At 39.3% G+C, this 19313-nt stretch overlaps 1 protein-coding gene across 1 annotated transcript in view; it reads left to right on the forward strand.

The window, feature by feature from the left end:
• DERA (deoxyribose-phosphate aldolase) overlaps positions 1-19313 on the forward strand; it is a 94815-nt gene that overhangs the window by 11145 nt on the left and 64357 nt on the right. Inside the window, exons 2-3 of the mRNA XM_090275464.1 lie at positions 16792-16889; positions 18011-18158. Of these exons, the coding sequence (XP_090131590.1) occupies positions 16792-16889; positions 18011-18158 (246 nt within the window). The remainder of the gene's footprint in view (positions 1-16791; positions 16890-18010; positions 18159-19313) is intronic.

Consider the following 19313-nt stretch of genomic DNA (forward strand, 5'->3'; position numbering starts at 1 on the left):
TTTTTGGTATAGTAGGCATTGATTTCAAAACTTAAATATACAAATTTTAATCGCAAAATGGTAGTGAGTCTCAGTAGGTCATTGCAGAATATTTGCCCAAAAGGTTAAGTGTCAGGAATAATATGAACTCACAAACTTTAGGAAATAACTTGTTAACATCCCTCATAAAATGTCATTCCTAATTTACAATATCTTACCTTAGAGGTAAAACATAAAAGTAAATGTCCCTGGGAGAGGTCATATATTACCTTAAATTCGTGGGTATAGCACCAATGACTGAGAACAGATTTTTCCTGAAATGAGATTTAAGTGGGATAGTGTGTGCTGAGAACACAAGGACCTTATGTACAGGCAGTGGTAATGGGGCTTTGGGGAAAGTAAGTACAGAGTTTATATAACCCTTAAGTTCCATTAAGATCTTTATTCTTTATTTTTTTCCCTGGAACTTAACATATTTAAATTTAAACAAATATGCCCTGGCTGGTCTGGCTTGGTTGGAGCATCCTTCTATAACCGAAAGGTTGTGGATTTGATTCCCAGTCAGGGCACATACCTAGGCTGTGGGTTTGACCCTCGATCCCTGGTCCAGGTGTGTATGGGAGGCAACTGATCGATGCTTCTCTCCCACATTGATGTTTCTCTCCCTCCCTCTCTCCCTTCCTCTCTCTAAAAGCAATGAAAAAAAAAAAAAGTCTTGGGAAATAAATAAATAAATAAGCAAATAAATAAATTTAAACAAATGTTTTTTAATTATTATTTTTAGTTTTTTTTATTCTGTAGCCTTTAAATTACATTTCTGGTGTTTTGACAGGATTAACTATGTGCAGGTCTGTTTTTGTATGTAAGTATTCTTGCAGACTTTTTTTTTTTATATGTACATATATTCTTTTATTTTTCTTCTTTTTTTTTAAATTTATTTATTTATTTTTTTAATGTGTTTTATTGATTATAGTGTTACATTTGTTCCAATTTCCCTTCCCTCTGCTCCCCTCCACCCGGTGGCCCCCCTCCCTCCCCTTGTCCCCCCCTTTTAGTCCATGTCCATTGGTTGTACTTATAGTTCTTCTCAACCTCTCTCTGTCTATTCCATTCCCTCCTACCATGATCCTTAATTCCTATACCATCTCCCTCCCTTTCCCCCTTCCCCTTCCCTGCTGACCTCCCCCCCAATATGTTTCCCATACCTATAGTTCTTTTTCCACTCTCATTGCCTACTTAGTTTGCCTTTGTTTCGATTCCCTAGCTTCTGTTGTTGTTTCTTGTGATGCAGTTTTCATTTTAGTGTCCATAGTTTTGATCCTCCTTTTTCTAAACCAGTCCCTTTAGCATCTCATATAACAGTGGTTTGGATCTAATGAACTCTTTCAGTTTTATTTTGTCCTGGAAGCACTTTCTCTGCCCTTCTATTCTGAATGACAATTTCGCTGGATAGAGTATTCGTGGTTGTAAGTTTTGGATTTTCATTACTTTGAATATTTCTTGCCAGTCCCTTCTTGCCTGCAGAGTCTCCCTTGAGAAGTCAGCTGATAGTCTAATTGGTACCCCTTTGTACATGATTCTTTTCTTCTCTCTTGCTGCTTTTAAGATTCTCTCTTTATCTTTAACTTTTGACATTTTGACTATAATGTGTCTTGGAGTGGTTCTCCCTGGGTCCAGTTGTTTTGGAACTCTCTGTGCTTCCTGGACCTGTAAGTCTATTCCTTCCCCAAGTTTGGGAAGTTCTGCTTTATAATATTTTCACATAATTTTTCAATTTCTAGTTCATCTTCTTCGTCTTCTGGCAAACCAATTATTCTTATGTTGGGCCTTTTATAGCTGTCCCAGAGGTTTCTGATCCTCTCATTCTTGCTTCCCGTTTTTTCTCTCTGCACTGGTTGACTGTTTGTTCCTTCTCTATGTTCTGGTTTGTGGATTTGAACTCTGGATTTTATTTCCTCACCATCCGTCTCATATGAGGTTTTGTTCCTTTCAGTATGAGTGTTTTTCACTTCTTTCTCATCTTTTTCCAGATCTTTTGTTAATTCTGTAAGCCACCTGATAACAATGGCCCTGAACTGAGCCTCTGACAGGTTTCTTTTTTGTTCATCTGTCAGATTCCTCATCTGTTGCCTAGTGAACTGCGCCACCGGGATTTCTATAGTTGTCTGCCTCATTTTGACAGATGCGTTTTGCTTTCTTGGGCCGGCTACAGGGGGCAGCGCCTGTGTACTCGTCACAACCCAGCAACTGGCGCAGATCTGCAACCTTTTTCGCCACGCTGTGGCCCTTTGTCGTCACAACCCAGCAACCGGCGCAGATCTGCAACCTTTCTCGCCGCGCTGTGGCCCTTTGTCGTCACTGCCCAGCAACCAGTGGCGATCCGCAACCTATTTCACAGCCCTGTGGCGCTTTGTGTGGGGGCGAGGGTCTAAGATGGATTCCCGCAGTTATTCTGCTAGGAGACTGGGATCCGTCCTCCCGCCCTCTGGGCCCCACCATTCGAGGTGATGCGGTGGCTGCTTTTCCCAGCGTTGGGGTCGCAAGCTGCGGGGGTTAGACTGCAGCTGGGATTGTTCTCCCTGCAGCTGTCCCTGGTGCGACCGCAAACAGCACTGCCCCCTTTCGCTCTTCTTACCTGCCCAAAGGGCGCCGCTGGTTTATAACTTTGTACGTTGGGCTTCCGTGTAGTTTTATTTTCTGGAATTTCTAGTTATCTTTTGTTTTGAAGTAGTTGTATTCCTCTCTAGTTGTAGAGGGAGACCGAGCGTGTCCGTTAAGCCTCCATCTTGGCCGGAAGTCCTTCTTGCAGACTCTTAAGTTGTGTGAATAGCACAACATCCAGTGTGGATAGCAGCTTTATGAATAATATTTTCTATTGACTTATGTAAAGCCAAATAACAGGGCATTTTTGGACATTTTCAGATTTTGGTTTAGGAAAGTCTGTCACTAATTTTCTCAAAAGAAATACTTAAATAGGTTTTCTCTGAAGCTTTTAGCTCCTAGAATAATTGATCAAATCTTCTTAAAAGGCTGAGAGTTGAATCTTTTCTGAGCTGGGTGCCATTGTTTTTCAGCTTCTTGATGAATTTCTCTTAAGATCTAGTGTTCTTTTTGAACACTAGGCACATTTAGGGGCTTGGAGAAACTATGATCAGGTGTTTTCCCAGAATACATTAGAGTGAAAGACTATGTATTTGGAAATCCAAGTTTGGTTTAGTAAGTGTTATGGTGTATCTTCGTTAGAATGTATGGTAGTAAAATCAAGATCTAGGCAATAAGATACCTTATGACATGGGAAATTTTGTCTACTAGCAAATTTACTTAAGATGTTAATTTGACTGAAAAAGCATGAAAGAACTCATTTTTAGATGATAGTTTTTGAAGAGTAGTGTCAATTCAAGGATTAATTCACAACATTGTTTGATATGTAAGTGTGTGTGTGTGTATGTTTGTTTTCCAAATTTGACAAGCATTTATGAACCCCATATAGATCCTTAACTTGCTTTGCCTGGTGAAGTAACAGGTATAGATAGAGGCTAAGGAACCAACACTTGATTTAGGCTGATAGAGTTGAGTCCATTTTGTAAAGTTGAAGGATTGGCCAGGTAGTGTAAAAAAAACTGTAAAGGCCTTTTGTTTTCTTGACCCTGAGATATTTTCTTTCTGTAAAAATCAAAACCTCTGGGACATGCTGAGATTTTAGTCACACTGTAAGTCCATATGTGAAGTCCAGAATGTAACTCCTGATGGCCTGTAAGGAAGAAGAAACTGCATCTTTGAGGAGTATAATTGTGTACTTTCTAATGAAATTTCTGAAATAGAGGGGAAATGAAATAACTGGATGGAACTTAGAGAATTATTGGGAAATAATCAGTGTCCCTTCATGTTGAATGTATGCCTGGAAGCAAATCTCTTGGGAGAATTATGAAAGCGATAAAGTAATTCACAAATATTAAGTAGTTTATAAACACTGAAATGAAGTTGGCTCTTTAGTGTCAATCTTGGGTTCAAACTCACTCCTAACTAATTTTGGGAGAAGAACCCTTTAAGAAAACAAAGAGAAAAAAACGTGAAGAGTACTCCCCAGCTTCTTTTTAAAAAATTTTTTAAATTAATTTTTTAACAAGGTTATTTTATTTTATTTTATTTATCTGTTTTTAGAGAGAGGGGAAAGGAGAAAGACAGGGAGAGAAACATCAATGTGTGGTTGCCTCTCATGTGCCCCCAACTGGGGACCTGGCATGCGACCCAGTCATGTGCCCTGACTGGGAATCAAACCAGCGACACTTGGTTCGTAGGCTGATGCTCAATCCACTGAGCCACAGCAGCCAGGCCAGCTTCTTTTATTGTACAGCATAAGGCCTGCTGGTATTCATTCTGATTAATCATAAAGTGCTTCTCTCCTCTTGTTTAAAATAAAATTTTAATTTTTATTGTATATACACTATATACTCTTTAAGAAGGTGCATCTATAAACGTTAATACAGCAAACTCCTGTCCTACTCTTCTGCATCCATGGTTCCTATTCCCCAGAGGCAACCTTTGCTTCTAATGTTTAACTCCATATTGCAAAACAGCATGCTTGTCTGTTAATTTTAATTTTTTAGTTTAAAATTTTATTTATTGACTTTCTGCTATGGAGCATCATAATTTAGTGCTCTCATACTTTATCTCCCCCTTCCTCTCCCGGAGCCCCTCTTCCATTCTATCATTATATATAATTTTAGTTAGATAAATTTTCAGTTTTTCTATTATTATGACTGTGTAAATATTAATTTATAAGCCGTATGGTAAACTATGATTGCATTTTATCTTTTGAATAAATTTTTATTTTCTCTGTAATTGTTTAGTTTTCAATGTAGTTATTTCTAATTCAACCCTACACCAGCTGTCAGAGATGACACTGCATTTTTAAAAGGTACATTCAAAAAGGTCGTGTAATTTATTAGTTTTGTATTTTTCATGGAGGCATCGCCCCTAGTGTCCTCACTTCTCCTGTTGGAATCAGCTTCTCTGCAGGCCTTCTGCATCTCCTTGTACTGGGCTTTCCCTGCGGGCCTGCCGCACCTCCTGTGTGCTGAGCTCTCCCTTGACCTTCATCTATGTTTTTTTTTTTCACACTGCAATATGGATCCCCTGTTACCTGGAATCCATGTTTCCCTTGTTCATGTTTTCTTCCTGATATAATGGAGTACAACCATCACAACTTCCTGAAAAGAAATGCTTTGAATATCAAAAAATGCTTTGATTCTTCAGTCACATGTAATTGATAGTTTGGCTGAGTACAGAGTCCTGTATTTGAGACTGCTTCCTCAGGAATTTCAAGGCATTCTTCCACTGTGCTTGGCTTCTGTCCAGTGTTCCTCTGGACAGACTTGATGTTCTTTTTGTCCTCATTTTTAAAGTGACTTCCTTTATTTTTCTGTTGGGAAGTTTAAAAATTTTTTCATTACCTTTGGAGTTTTGAACTTTCATAGTGATGTGCTTTGGTGTGGGGCCACTTTTTAAATTTCCATGTCCACCTGATGGGTTCTTTCGGTTATGAACCATACCTTGCTGCTTGTTCCCCTGGTTGTAAATATCGTGGGTACTGTTTGAATCTAGAAGCTTCTACCCCACATGCTCCTGTGAATGTCCTTGTCAGTCCAGTACTAGGCTTTGGTGGGTGGCCTGTTGGTTTGGATGTGTCACTACTGTGCTATTAAAGTTTTACAATAATCTCCCTCGGAAGTATAGTAAATTAAAAATGAAACAGGTGGGACAGTATTGAATATTTTGACTGCCTCTTTCTTTGACTTCTTGATTCAAGCCTAGAGTACATTTCTCAGATGGCTTTGATATGTGGATTGCTGAGGAAAACTCTATAGTCTCAACCTGGCAGGTTAAGAGTTCTTTGAAATACTTAATGAAATGCTTCATACTTGGAACCTGATAGAAATGCTTAGTTTCTGAAAAACCTTTTTATAACATTTCCCCTTAAGAGTTTAGGAAAAATCCCAACAGGATAAAAAGTATTGCTTTTTTCCCCCCATAGATTTAAACATATTTAAACAAGAACATAAAAGAGTGCAAGTGAAAAACTGCTGTTCATTCCCCAGAGAGGCCAGTCATTGGTTGACCCTGGTTTTATGATGGCACATGGTATTTTCAATGCAACAGAACTCTTTGGAGGAGAGCTTAGAAAAACAATTGATGGATATCAAGTTAAAGATACTTTGAAAAGCCAAAAATATGTTAGCTTTGTAAATAAATTGACCTGAATGTAAAAACATAGACATCTATTGCTATGTTATTTTAACATAGAATTTCAATCTACTTTTTTATTTGAGGTATGTTCTAGTGTGTTCAGGCTGCTATAACAGAAATACTATAGACTGTGTAGCATGTAAACAACAGAAATTTATGTCTCATTGTTCTGGAGACAACGAAGTCCAAGATCAAGGTGCAGGTGTATTTCATGTCTGCTGAGGCCCCACTTCCCCATTTCGGGCTGTCTTTTTGCTTGAACCTCACAAGGCAAATGGATGAGGGACCTCTTTGGGTCTTTTTATGAGTGCTAATCCCATTCATAAGGGTTCCACTCCTATGACCTAATCACCTCCTCACAGCTCCTCCCCTAAATACTATCTTGTTGGGCATTAGGTTACAACATAAGGATTTGGGGGAGGGGGAGTACAAGCATACAGCAAGGCATAATTGTGTGTGTGTGTGTCTGTGTGTGTATACCCAGTCCAGTTGACACATGAAATTAACCATCCCATATCTACAACTTGATTAGATTCAGATTAAACAGTTCTGGTAGGAGTACTTCGTTAGTGATGTGGTGTCTCTCATGTTACATCATGTCAGGAAGCACATAGTGTCTGCTCTGCTATTACTGATGTTGACTTTGATCATTTGTTTAAGGAGATTGCAGCTCATTTGCCAATTCTATAGTTCCCAATGTTCCCCTTTTGACCTCCAAGTAATGTATGAGACAGTACTTCTAATACCGTGTGAGTATCCAGCTTCCCCATGAGCTTATCACTCAATGTCTTTTACATCCATTGATAATGCCTGCCTGTATCAATTTCATTAAGGGTGGCAAAATAATGTAGTTGCTTTAATTTCATTCTTTGTGCTTTTAAATCACCCACTTTTCTTCTCCCTGCCCTTGATGCTGACACTTTCTCCACGGTCTTTGCTGTTTTTGAATCCTCCCTTCTTGTCCTCAAATAACCTGTCCTTCTTAAGTTTTCTTGTCAAATAATAGCTATGTGATGAATCTTGGTTTGATTCTGATATAAAACTGTTATTTTCTAGTCGTTTGTGAAATTCTGCTTCTAGAGCCAAAAAATGAATAGCTACTGTTTTGTTTCTTATACACACCAGGAAATTTGGATGTGAAATGAGCACTATTTAGAGCACTCGTTTTATCTAAAGGGAAAGTCATGCTTCAGAGTTTTATGTAAGTATTTTCTGAGGCTGTGTTAAATTGTCATCTTTAGTCATCTTTAGGCACAGACATCTTAATAGCATGGCTAATTTTTGAAGTACCTACATATGCTTTTTAGCAAGTTTGGGTCTTCTTGGAGCCAGTGATATCTCTGTAGAGCTATGCTGGCATGCGATAAATGTTGAAAAGCATTTTGTGCAAATTATAGATCATCAGCTTTCCTGAGAAACGGAAATTCAGAATGTAATTTTTTTATTAAACACACTTTTTTTGAGTTTCACTGCTGCTGATAGATTTATTTTTGCAAAATAAAAAAGCCTAACCTCAAATAAATAATTTTAGATTTATTGAATATAAAAATGGCCAAAGCGTTGCTTTCAGTCTGCCCTCTTTGAGGCATCTAAGAGATTCCTCATACATATTCCATGTTCACCTAGCTTACAGGTTCAAACACTTCTCATGACCCTACTGTCTGGAAGCATGGTGTGTATGTATCTCTTGCAGTTTTGGGCTCAGGCCAGGGCACAGCTGGCTGCTATATCAAATGATTGCAGAGAAACAAGTGTTGCATTTTTCTCCTACCTTCACCTGAGACGGGAAAGACTTAGCTGTTGCTGGCCACGGATGCCCTAAATGCCCTCAGCTATCAGTGAATGCCCTGCATACCTGCATACTGGGAGTGTTAGTTCTGTTGTGTTTGGGAGGGTGGAGAAGAGTCAAGTTTTGGTTTCTTAGAGAGTGAACCATATGTTCAGGTGATATCTCTGTTCACTGCACACACTATGTAGAAGTTGGAGTCTACCAAATCCAAACTGCTTTGGTTGTTTAAAATGAATATACAACACAAATGCCAAACCAGATGGGACAGGGTATGTCAACTGGGCATGTCCTGGTTGCCCAGGATGATGTGGTCACCCTAGGGAGGACTAAAAGCTCAGCAGATGGATCCCTTTGGGAAGAGTTGTTAGTTTCCATTCCAACAGTCAAAATGTGGAAGGGTTGGGAGAGGAAGCAGAGAGACCAGCCCTGACAGTTTGTTCTAATTGGTGAATTCTTCCACTTATAGGGATTTCTTAAAAATTTCAAACTGAGCAATCTAATTGTTTTATTAAAGTCATATTCCAAGATGAAAGACCCTCGATGAAGAAACTTCCTTGAATATTGTGTTTTGTGAACCTTGGAGCTGTTTCTATAATATCAACTTTTCCTGGACTGTTCACTCCCCAGAAGGTAATAATAGCATCAAAGAATGAGTGGCTCTTATTTAAGTGAAGGCACATCTTAAAGGCAGAATGGAAACGCTTCAGTCAGTTGTGGACTGATGCGGTTCTGACCACTGTCTCCACACCACTGGAGTGTCTGGTTCAAGCTACCACCTGCTCTTGTGTGGGCCTTTTAATTGGCTTTCTTGCAGCAGCCAGAGGCATTCTTTTAAAATGTAAATCAAAGCCTTTAGCCCCCTGCTCAGAATTCTCTGAACACTTCCCATTGCACACCTGAAGTCCCTTCCAGGCTGAAAGAGTCCTACTTAAGGGGCTTTCTAACCTCACAATAGGCTTGGATTTCATATTGCCACACAGTACATACCTACGTACATGTAATTAACACAGACCTTCCATTAAATGGCCCCTACCTGTATTACATACTGCGTACCCTGACATTTTCTATTTTATTTTATTTCTTTTTTAAAATATACTGGTTGCAGCTGACAGAATTGTTTCCATGACATTTTACTATAGGTCTGGCCCTTGCCTTCCTCGCTTTGTTTCGACCACTTCCTGCCCCACTTGCTTACACCTGTGTCTCTGCTTTGCCTCAGGTATGACATGTTCACTCTTGCCTTAGTCCGTTTGCATTTGGTCTTCTCTCTGTCTAGAATGCTGTTTCCTTGGACAGTGGCCTCATTGCTCACTTCCTGTTTCAACTGGCTTTCTACTCAAATGGTTTCTTATCAGAAAGTTTCTCCGTTGGTGGCCATTTCTGCATTGTCCATTTCTTTTTTCTTTAAATCCTCTCCCAAGGATATGTTTATTGATATGGATAGAGGAAGGGGGAGAGAAATAGAGAGAGAGAGAGAGAGAGAGAGAGAGACAGAACACATCGATTGGTTGCCTCCCATAAGCCCATAAGCACCCCAACCAGGGATTGAACCTGTCACCTAGATATGTGCCCTGACCAAGGATCAAACCCACCAGGTGTACAGAATGATGCTCCAACCAACTGAACTACCCGGCCAGGACATCCATTTCTTATCCTATATAACTTTTTACTGTAGCCCATGTATATTATATAATACATTCAGTATATATTTATATCTCTATCTGTTTCTTCTCATTAGACAAAGCTCTGTGAGAATACAGATTTTGTATTTTCATTCACTGCTGAATCTGCAGAGCCTATAGCAGTGTCTGGCACCATCGTAGGTACTCCTTTTGTATTAGTTAAATGAATGAACAAATGAAAGTCACAGTCGGACCTGGATGAGCACTCTAGGGCATCCATGCCCCCATTGGACACTTGCCAAGTCCTCAAACATTCTGAAAGAGTGTGATAACCCATATAGCCATGGATATAAGACATACTAGAAATGGCAGAATGAAGAGGAGTGTAGGCAGAGAATAGACAAGATAGGTGCTGAGGGATCAAGTTGGCCAATCAAGTTGGCTTTTAAGTTGGTGCCAGCAATTTAAGTTGAAGTATTTCAGGAGATGTAATAAACTCATTACTCACCTGGACTTGGATTGGTATCCTAAAGAATGATCTGGTTGGTGATGTATGTGCGATGGGAATTAGGGACTAGGGACAGAGCGGCTCTGAGGAGATGACACAGTAGCAAGGTTTTATGTGATGTGGCGATACATATATGGTGTCAGGTTGCCGGTGTCCTGGTTTCCAGAACATCTGTCTGGATTCTAAGGATTGGGCTTACACAGGGCAATGTTAGCAGAGTCAGCTCACATCCAATGGGGGCCTAGATGCCCTGTAGTTGACTCACCCAGAGTTCATTGGATACCAGGCTTTGGGACGAAGACTAATTGTAGATCTGATAAGGATCAGGCTCTCATCATGGTCTCTGTCTTGTATCTTTTGGGCTTAGTAACTAGACGAGACTGAGTCTGCTCATTATATAAATCGAATATCTTCTGAGCCTGGCTGGTTTAGGCATGTACTAATATCCAGGTTTTTTGTTTTTTTTTTCCTAGTCAAGCTAATCTTTTCCATGGCTAAGGTTGAAAGACTAGATGTGATCAGATTGTATTTCACTAGTTTTAGTGTCTGAAGTGAAAAATAAGTTTACTGTGCTCAAGTGTCCATCAGTAGATGAATGAATAAAACAACTATGGGACATTTACATAATAGAATACTACTCGGCCATAAAAAAGAAAGTTTTACACTTTGCAACAGTATAGATGGACCTGGAGAACATTATGCTAAGTGAAATAAGCCAGTAAGAGAAAGACATATGCCATATGATTTTATTCATATATGGATTCCAGTGAACAAACAGCTAACAAGGAAAATGGAGGCAGACTCATAGGTGGAGAGCAGGTGACAGCTAGTGAGTGCGGGAGGTGAAGGGGTGGAGGGATTGAGCAAAGAGGAACAAGGACTCATGGGCATGGACAACAGTGTGGGGATTGCTGGGGGTCGGGCGTATAAGGGGACTAAATGGTAATGGAAAAAAAACAATAAATGTTAAATTAAAAAAATATTACTCTCTTGCAACAGACTTATTGAGCAGTTATTTTTGTGTTAGGCACTTGCACATATGGGAGGTGTGGCTGATTCCTGGGAGGCTGAAAATCAGACTGGAAAATAAACAACACAGAAGTAGTAGGCAATTAGGAAGAGGTTCTTAGTAAGAGAGTCTGGGATTAAAACTGTACAAACTATGTATCAGAAAATGACTGGAGACAACACTAGGGAACACATTTGGTTGGTACTATTACATATAAAAACCCAGAAAGAATGAATAGAAAAACATGGCAAATTTAATCTTTCTTACTCTTCCAAAGTTTTTTGGGGAAAAAGTTTCTATAAAGTATCACAATTTCTTATTTTTTTTTCCATTAGGAAGACAGATAAAATGAAAATACAAAGTAAGCCTCCTTTCATAGTTATTTGGTGTTCCATGTTTTATACTGTGAAGAAGTACAAGAATATCCATAGAAACACAAATGGGAGTGATGTAAAGGCTACAAAGTAGGTTTTTGGAGAAAATGATCCCTGTCTCCACTGAAACTTGAATAGGAAAAATAATAATCATAAAGAATGATGAGAAGAGTATTTGAGAACAAATTTATAACCGACAGAGAGCCTAAAAGCCACCAAGCGATATACTAAGAGAAACAGTGGGATTTTCTTCACTGGGAGTATTAAGAAAATAGTATTATTGCCTTCCAATTATGGTTTCATATCTATTCTCCCCAAAGACACGTGTACTTGAAACCCCTCCTGGCCCCATAAGAGTAGATTCGATAGTCCTGATGAGATTGTGTGCACTAGAATCACTTCTCCTGGAAAGGAGACGCTAAAGGGTACTCGAATAAAATATTAAAATTATGAAGGACATAACAAAGGCCAATCAGTCCTTTCTTTTCCCTAGACCCCATAATATGAGAACAAGGGTTATTTGATGAAATTAAAGACTGGCAAATTAAGTGCTAATAAAATGAGATAGTCACTTATAATTCATTACCATGGGAGGTCACAGAAGCAAATTCTGTGGCTAGATTAAATATAGGGCTGGATAATTTTATGACCACCAATGATATTTTTAGCAGTTGGAGGCTGATATTGTGAGAGAAGTAATCTTATATTCTCCAATAGATGGTTTGCAGGGACCTCCGGCAAGTGGTATCTGAGAAGCATGAGAGTAAGCCTCGCGGGTTCTAACCTTTGGTAGGGAATTGTACTAAAAATTAGTTTTTAAGGTGAATGTCTTCAGGTATGCCTTTCATGCTTCAGTCCCAGCTTCTCTTGTAGACATCCAAAAGTCCTTTCTAATCAGAAGCGGTTGGGGTACAGATTTCATTATGCAAGATGAGTAAGTTCTGGAGATCCATGGTATAGTAATGTGACTAGAGTTTACCATACTGGATTGTGTACTGGAAATGTGCTCTAGGGGAGGTCTCATGTGTTCTGAGCACACACACATGCACACATACATGTACCAAAAAAGGTAAATGTGGGAGGTGATGGATATGTTAATTACCTTGATTGTGGTGATTGTGGTGACCTCCGCTGCCTTGCGGCATACCTCTTCAGGGGAAAGGCTAAGGGAGTAAACCCCGACAGAAAATCCGGAGCCGGAGTCCCTAAGGCGGTTTGACGTTGTAGTCAACACCGGCAACTCCTGCGGCGCACCTGAAGCCAAGCTGTATTGACTGCGTCTTTCCCTTGGACCCTTCAGCTGCGAAGAGAGGGGGGGTCTGCTGCATGGGCAACAGCAGACCCTCCATATCACCCTGCTCAGGCTCTGTAGCTTCAGCTTCACTGGAGAGGACACTCCAGCGTCATCACAAGATGTCGATTCAACACAGGAGGAGACAGATACCATGTCACTCCCGAGTCGGACTGCACAGCCATTCTCGGCGGTGCAGATAGACTCTTAAGAAGCTACACCATCGTCTCTCGAGACGGACGGCTGCCGACGGTGATTGCTTTATAGTATATCTCCAATGTGTATCAAGACATCAAGTTGTGCACCTTAAATATATAATTTTTATTTGTCTATTATATCTTAATAAAGCTGAGGGGGAAAAAAAGTAAATGCTAAAGTTTTTTTTAAAGATGCAACTTGAAAAGTCTTCTAAATTAGATCATTTCTGGACCTTGGGAACCAATTAGCTAACTTATTGAATGCCATCCATGTGTTAAGCATTTTGCTTGGATATATCTGTTGGGAGAGTAAACATTTAGAGAAATCAGTGCCATTCAGACCGAAGGGGACTGTACTAGAGGTACAATGTAAAGGAACATAGAAGAACAGAGAAGCAAAATAGCTCAACCTCTATGGGTCAGAGAGGGTTCACAGCGAGGGTGATGTTTGAACTGAGTGGTCTTTTTTTTTTTTTTATGGACTCAAAGTTTTAATACTATTAACATATTTTTTAAGTATATTTTATTGATTATATTGTTACAATAGTTCCAACTTTTTCCCCCTTGCTCCCCTCCATGCAGCACCCCCTCTCCCCCAACAATTCCGCCCCAAGTCCATGCCCATGGGTCGTACATACAAGCTCTCCTGCCTCACCCTGAGTCGTTTTTTTAATGAGATATAATTGACATATAACACTGTATTAGTTTTATGCGTATAAAATTGTATAACAATGTGTTGATAAATGTATTGTTGTGAAATAATTACCACAATAAATTTAGTTAACATTCATCACCATGCAGTTATAATTTTTTTCTTGTGATGAGGACTTTTGACTTTTAAATATATAATACAGCATTATTAACTATAGTCACCACTGTATTGTTAAAACTGTCAAGATGTCCTTTTCCATGGCTGAATAACATTCCACTTCCTATATATATGGCACATATTCTTTCTCCATTTGTCAGTGGAGAGTTAGGTTGTTTGCATATCTTGGCTTCTGTAAATAATGCTGCAGTGAACATGGAGGTGCCAATGGCTTTTTGATTTAGTGGTTTTTCTTTCCTTTGGATAAAAATGCAAGTGGAATTGCTGGATCATTTGATAGTTCTGTGTCCTTCCTCCCTCCCTCCCTTCCTTCCTCTCTCTTCCTTTCTCTTCCTTCCTTCCTTCCTTTTGTAACCTTCATACTGTTTCCCATAGTGGCTACATCAATTTACATTCCCACCAACAATGCACACGGGGTTCTTTTTTCTCCACATCCTCACCAACACTTATTTCCCATCTTTTTGATAATAATCATTGTGACTGACATGTGTGAAGTGATATCTCATTGTGCGTGTGTGTTTTTTTTAGAAGATTTTATTTATTTTTAGAGAGAGGGGAAGGGAGAGGGAAAGATAGGGAGAGAAACATCGATGTGTGGTTGCCTCTCATGCACCCCCAACTGGGGACCTGGCCCAGAACCCCAGCATGTTCCCTGACTAGGAATTGAACCAGTGATCTTTGGTTTGCAGACTGGCACTCAATCCACTGAACCATACCAGCAAAGGCTTCACTGTGGTTTTGATTTGCACTTTCCCGATGATTAATGATGTTTAGCATCTTTTCATGTACCTGCTGGCCACCTGTATGTCTTCTTTGGAAAAAATGTCTGTTCAGATCCTTGACTTGAGTCTTAGAGGTTGAGTGAGAGTGCACTACCAGGCAGGGTAAGGAAAGGCATTCTAGGCAGAAGGAGCCAACGGCACGCGTGGGCCCAGAGACAGGACGTGACGGGATGTATCAGTGAACTCCCAGTTCTTTGGAAAGGCTATGCCACAGTGTTCAACTGGCAGAGAGGGAGAAGATGGGGCAGGAGAGGGAGGAGGAAGCCAGATCACGAAGCCTGGGATTGCCTGAGACCAGCTCTGTCTGGCAGCAGTGGTGGTAGTGGGTGGGGAATAGAGAAGAGGTCGGGAGGAGTTCCCAGGAGGTGTCCTGTGAAATGAGGGACAGCCCCTTGTAGCCTGTCATACGCTGCCCTCTTTCGACCACTGCCAACTGGTGGTGAGCATTGTACTCCACCCAAGTGCTTGCATCACTCATTTTTACTATCTGCCTGAAAACAGTCTTTACCACGAACCTGATCACCATTATTAGTAATTAAAAAAACAAAAAAAAGAGCCCCCTATCTTTGAATAGAGAAGGTTCTTATCGGTCTCAGATAAATTGAGTTGAGTCCAGTTGGTGTATTATTCCCTTGGGCTTTACCAAGAACCTAATCAGTCTTTGGGTGGGAAAAAAGGAGGCAGACTTCATTTGCCTGACCTTAGACTCCCAATTCTCTGTGACATTGGCTCAGCAGACAAGCAGGAAAATATACAATGTCTTTGAGGAGCAGATGGATTGAAATGTTAAAAATCTGTTTGTTCAATGATTTCAGCTGACAAAGTAATTTAATTAGGAAGAAAAGCACTCAGATTATGTTCCTTCTTCAGTGATATGTAAATAAGAATATCATTACTAATCATTCAAATACTAACTTGGAATTTCTGTACCATTAAAATTGATAAGGATCAAATGGAAATAGAGAGAGATGGAAGGAGGGGGATCGTCTTGTAGAAACTGGTTTTCTTTGTGGTTTATTTTTGTGGTGGGTACAGATACTTTATTATTTGTCTTGTTACATAGTGCAGTATGCAATCAGCAGTTTTCCCCATCAAAATATGAATAATTGTTGAATTGTGACGCATTTCCTAATGAGTAACCTTTTCCACTGTAGTCTTTTAAGGCTTCTCTAAGAAGATTCTTTAAAAACATGAAGTTGCTGGAGGGATATAGAAGTGCGGTTAGTTGGACAAAGTCAATGGGTGCATGCTCAAATTACTGAGGCTATCTGTGTTATAGAGTGTCGGTGGGTGCAGTTGAAATACATGTGCACCAGACACTGTGTTTGGTTTAGATACTCAAATATGAATAAGGTCATGACTCATGATATAGGAAGTGCAGGAGAGGATTTTACCACAACTCCTAGATGAACTAAATTCAAGTTCCATGGTAGAGGTATATCCAAATGTTGGCTCTGTCTGGGGAATCTGGCATTGTTTTCACAAAGAAAACCATGTAGGCTGGGTCTTAAAGTAGAAGTCGCGGTCAACCAGAGATAAAGGAGGGTGGAATGGAGGTAGGAGAGAGCATTTCAAAACCAAAGCAGCAGAGATAGATGTGTCCTGGAATTTTGAGCAGCTTGTTTATTTTTCATTTTTCTTATTTCCATTCTATCAATGTGGTCATTTCTAATATGTACTGAAAAATTCTCCTTTTAGGAAGGAATGTGCTGTATTATATCAGCATATAGTAGATATTAATCTTGTCAGTAAGGGGGTAGTGATCAAGGATTCCTTTAAGCCCCAACATTAATTCACTTAAGTGTGTATTAATCATTTGCTTTCCTGGACTGGACACTCACGCATAAGTCTCTGCTGTCAGAAGTGAGGCACGTGGCTTGGCTAACACAACATTTCCCCCCATTGTTAGACATGTCTGTGTGATGAATCAATACACGTTCTTCTAGTTCCAAATGTACTGAACTTTACGTGAAGTATGCCTTTTCATGACTGGGCTTCTTTCCACAAGGCTCTTTATTTGCAATTGTGTGAAAAAGCCGCTTAAGCTTTAAAAGATCTTTGATGCCGAATGATAAACGTAGCCTTTCGAGGACCATGTAAAAAAATAGGTGAATATATTTAATCAAACTGTTAAGTTTTAAAAAGTATTCTTCATTCCCCTTTAGACCTCAGCTGGATCTCCAAAATACAAGTGAATCAACCGGCAGTTCTGAGACGTGCAGAGCAAATCCAGGCTCGCAGAGCCGTGAAAAAACAGTGGCAAGTAAGGGTTCTTCCCGCGCGGTCTGTTCCTGTAGTTTACAGTGCCTGGGCTCTTCCCTCAAGGCCACAGTATTGAATTTCGTTCAAGATGCATCTAAACTTAAAAGATTGCAGCTGTCCATGACTTATTTTAATAATTCATGTAAGATGATGATGGGTGGGAGAAAGATAACACATTTATCCAAACAAGTGAAAAATGTTATCACTCTTGAGTGGCAAAGCCGCAAATGATTTTGAGGCATCTTTATTCATGAGTGCATTAAATGGCATATTTTCTCAACACATTTATTCAGTTTCTTAGACATACCTTCTTTGACTATCCTCAATTTTAATTTTCAAACCATAACATCTAAACCTGATGTGCCCACGGTTGAGGCCCTTTAGGTGACCTCCTTTGACCATCATGTTTCCCTTACTATTAATTTTCATAAATCATTTTTCAAAAATCAGAAAGTGATGTTTTGTGGAGTACTTGTCGTAAGCATATTCTCCCATGGATACCCACCACAGATGTGCTCTGCATCACTGGACTAAAGGAATTGAGAGTTCATTTCACAAGGGAGGCAAGATGTTGTGATTGAATCCTTTGGGGTGACATCTTACATTTGGTTCATCCTTGGAAATAGGCTGATTGAAAAATTAAAAGGAAATTCATCAGAAAGAGTTGTGAAATATGAGTATTATTTTAAAAATGGAATTGGGTTAAATTGAAACAAACAAAGAAGTTAGGGAGGCTTTTTATAATGCCTCATCCCAGGTCCCATGGCTGGATATACAATGTAAGATAGAAATGCTCTTCTTCCCATGTTCTCCCATATTGGGGTAGCCATGAAGGGCCCCTTGTGAATGAGATGGGGAAGTCAGATGTGGGGAGACTTGATTTATTAGGGATTTCAATTTAGACTATGGGGAAAAAAATTAGGGCTACTCTTCCACCCTTTTATTCTACATAATGTTCATGTTGTTGATCACTGTTGAGCAACATAACATAATGATTGGTCCTGGAATAGCACAGATGTCAGATTTTAGCAAGCATGGCAAGCATGTTTGTCTAGTGATTCTCTACTGATTGGGTTGGAGATACATTTTTTTAACCTTATTTTTATTTTGTCCTCAAACCAGGCTGCTTGGCTTCTGAAAGCTGTTACATTTATAGATCTTACTACACTTTCAGGTGATGACACGTATTCCAACATTCAAAGGCTATGTTATAAAGCCAAGTATCCAATCCGGGAAGATCTCTTAAAAGCTTTAAATGTGCATGATAAAGGTATGTTATTGTGTATAATCTGTGGTGTTCGTTTATCTCTTTACAATACTGATGACTAAATCTCAGAGAACTTGAGATTCAGCTGCTAAAATGATAGCAGCAATAAAATCTATGATAGAATTATGTAAATAGACAAATAATTGAGATTTGTCTCTGAAACACGCCAGGGAAAGAATCTGAATTTCATGTTTAGGTCAGTTCTTGCCATTGTGGATGAAAGTTGCTGACATAGAGTTTCTTGGTTTTTCTTTCTGCTTATTCAGTTTTAGAAATTTCCTATCTAGTGATTCTAAAATACTGATTCTGATTCCCTAGCCACATGTGAAAAAGCCAGTCTCATTATTTAATAATCACATCTCATACATAAAGTATTTTCTGTGAGTAAATGAAATACTTTTGAGAATAAAACACAAATGGGAAATATTGCATGCTTGTATATTTAAGGTTAGATCTTTTGAAAAAGTTACATTCACTCTTTTAGTATACATGAAAGAGCTTACAGCAACTTTCTAGAGCTGCTATAAGTATAGAACCTTAACATTTTAGAAATGGAGGAGACCTTTGAGAGTTCATCACCTTATTTCTAAATGAGGAAACTGAGACCTAGAAGGCAAAATGCCATTTCCAAGAAGACACGCCCTGTTACTTGCTGGACTGGTTTTAGGAGCCAGGTCTTTCCATGAAGGGGTTGCGTCATGGTTCCCGAGCGCCTGTCTGTAATGAGTGCAACTGGAAATGTTGCATTGGCCCAGTAATTCGTAGATAAGTTGTAGATCTAAAAACCTTTACAGTTTTTGGAAAACATTTACAACGTTTCTTTTGAGTTGACCATGAAAACAGAACCTATTATTAATAGCACGGAGTGGTAACAACTTTGGGGGAGAGGGGCTAAATAAAATAACAACTTCATGTGAGTCTTATGCTATTATGTTATTGTTTTGTTTTAAAGCGGCTATTTGAATTTTTAGTTTTTATTTTTTTTAAATCTTATGACTCAAAACGGGAGTTCCATATTTATATTGTTTCTTACAAAAGAGGCGATAGAATTAGTTAAATGTCATGTTGCTCTGCTCCCCTGTAAGGTTCACTTATTTTTATTTTCATCCACTTTCTGAATGCTATAGAAGTCTATATTTTGTTAATTGAAAAAAGACA

Source organism: Furipterus horrens, unplaced genomic scaffold (genome assembly GCF_987537825.1).
Source record: "Furipterus horrens unplaced genomic scaffold, mFurHor1.1.pri manual_scaffold_4, whole genome shotgun sequence".
Classification (NCBI taxonomy): Eukaryota; Metazoa; Chordata; class Mammalia; order Chiroptera; family Furipteridae; genus Furipterus; species Furipterus horrens.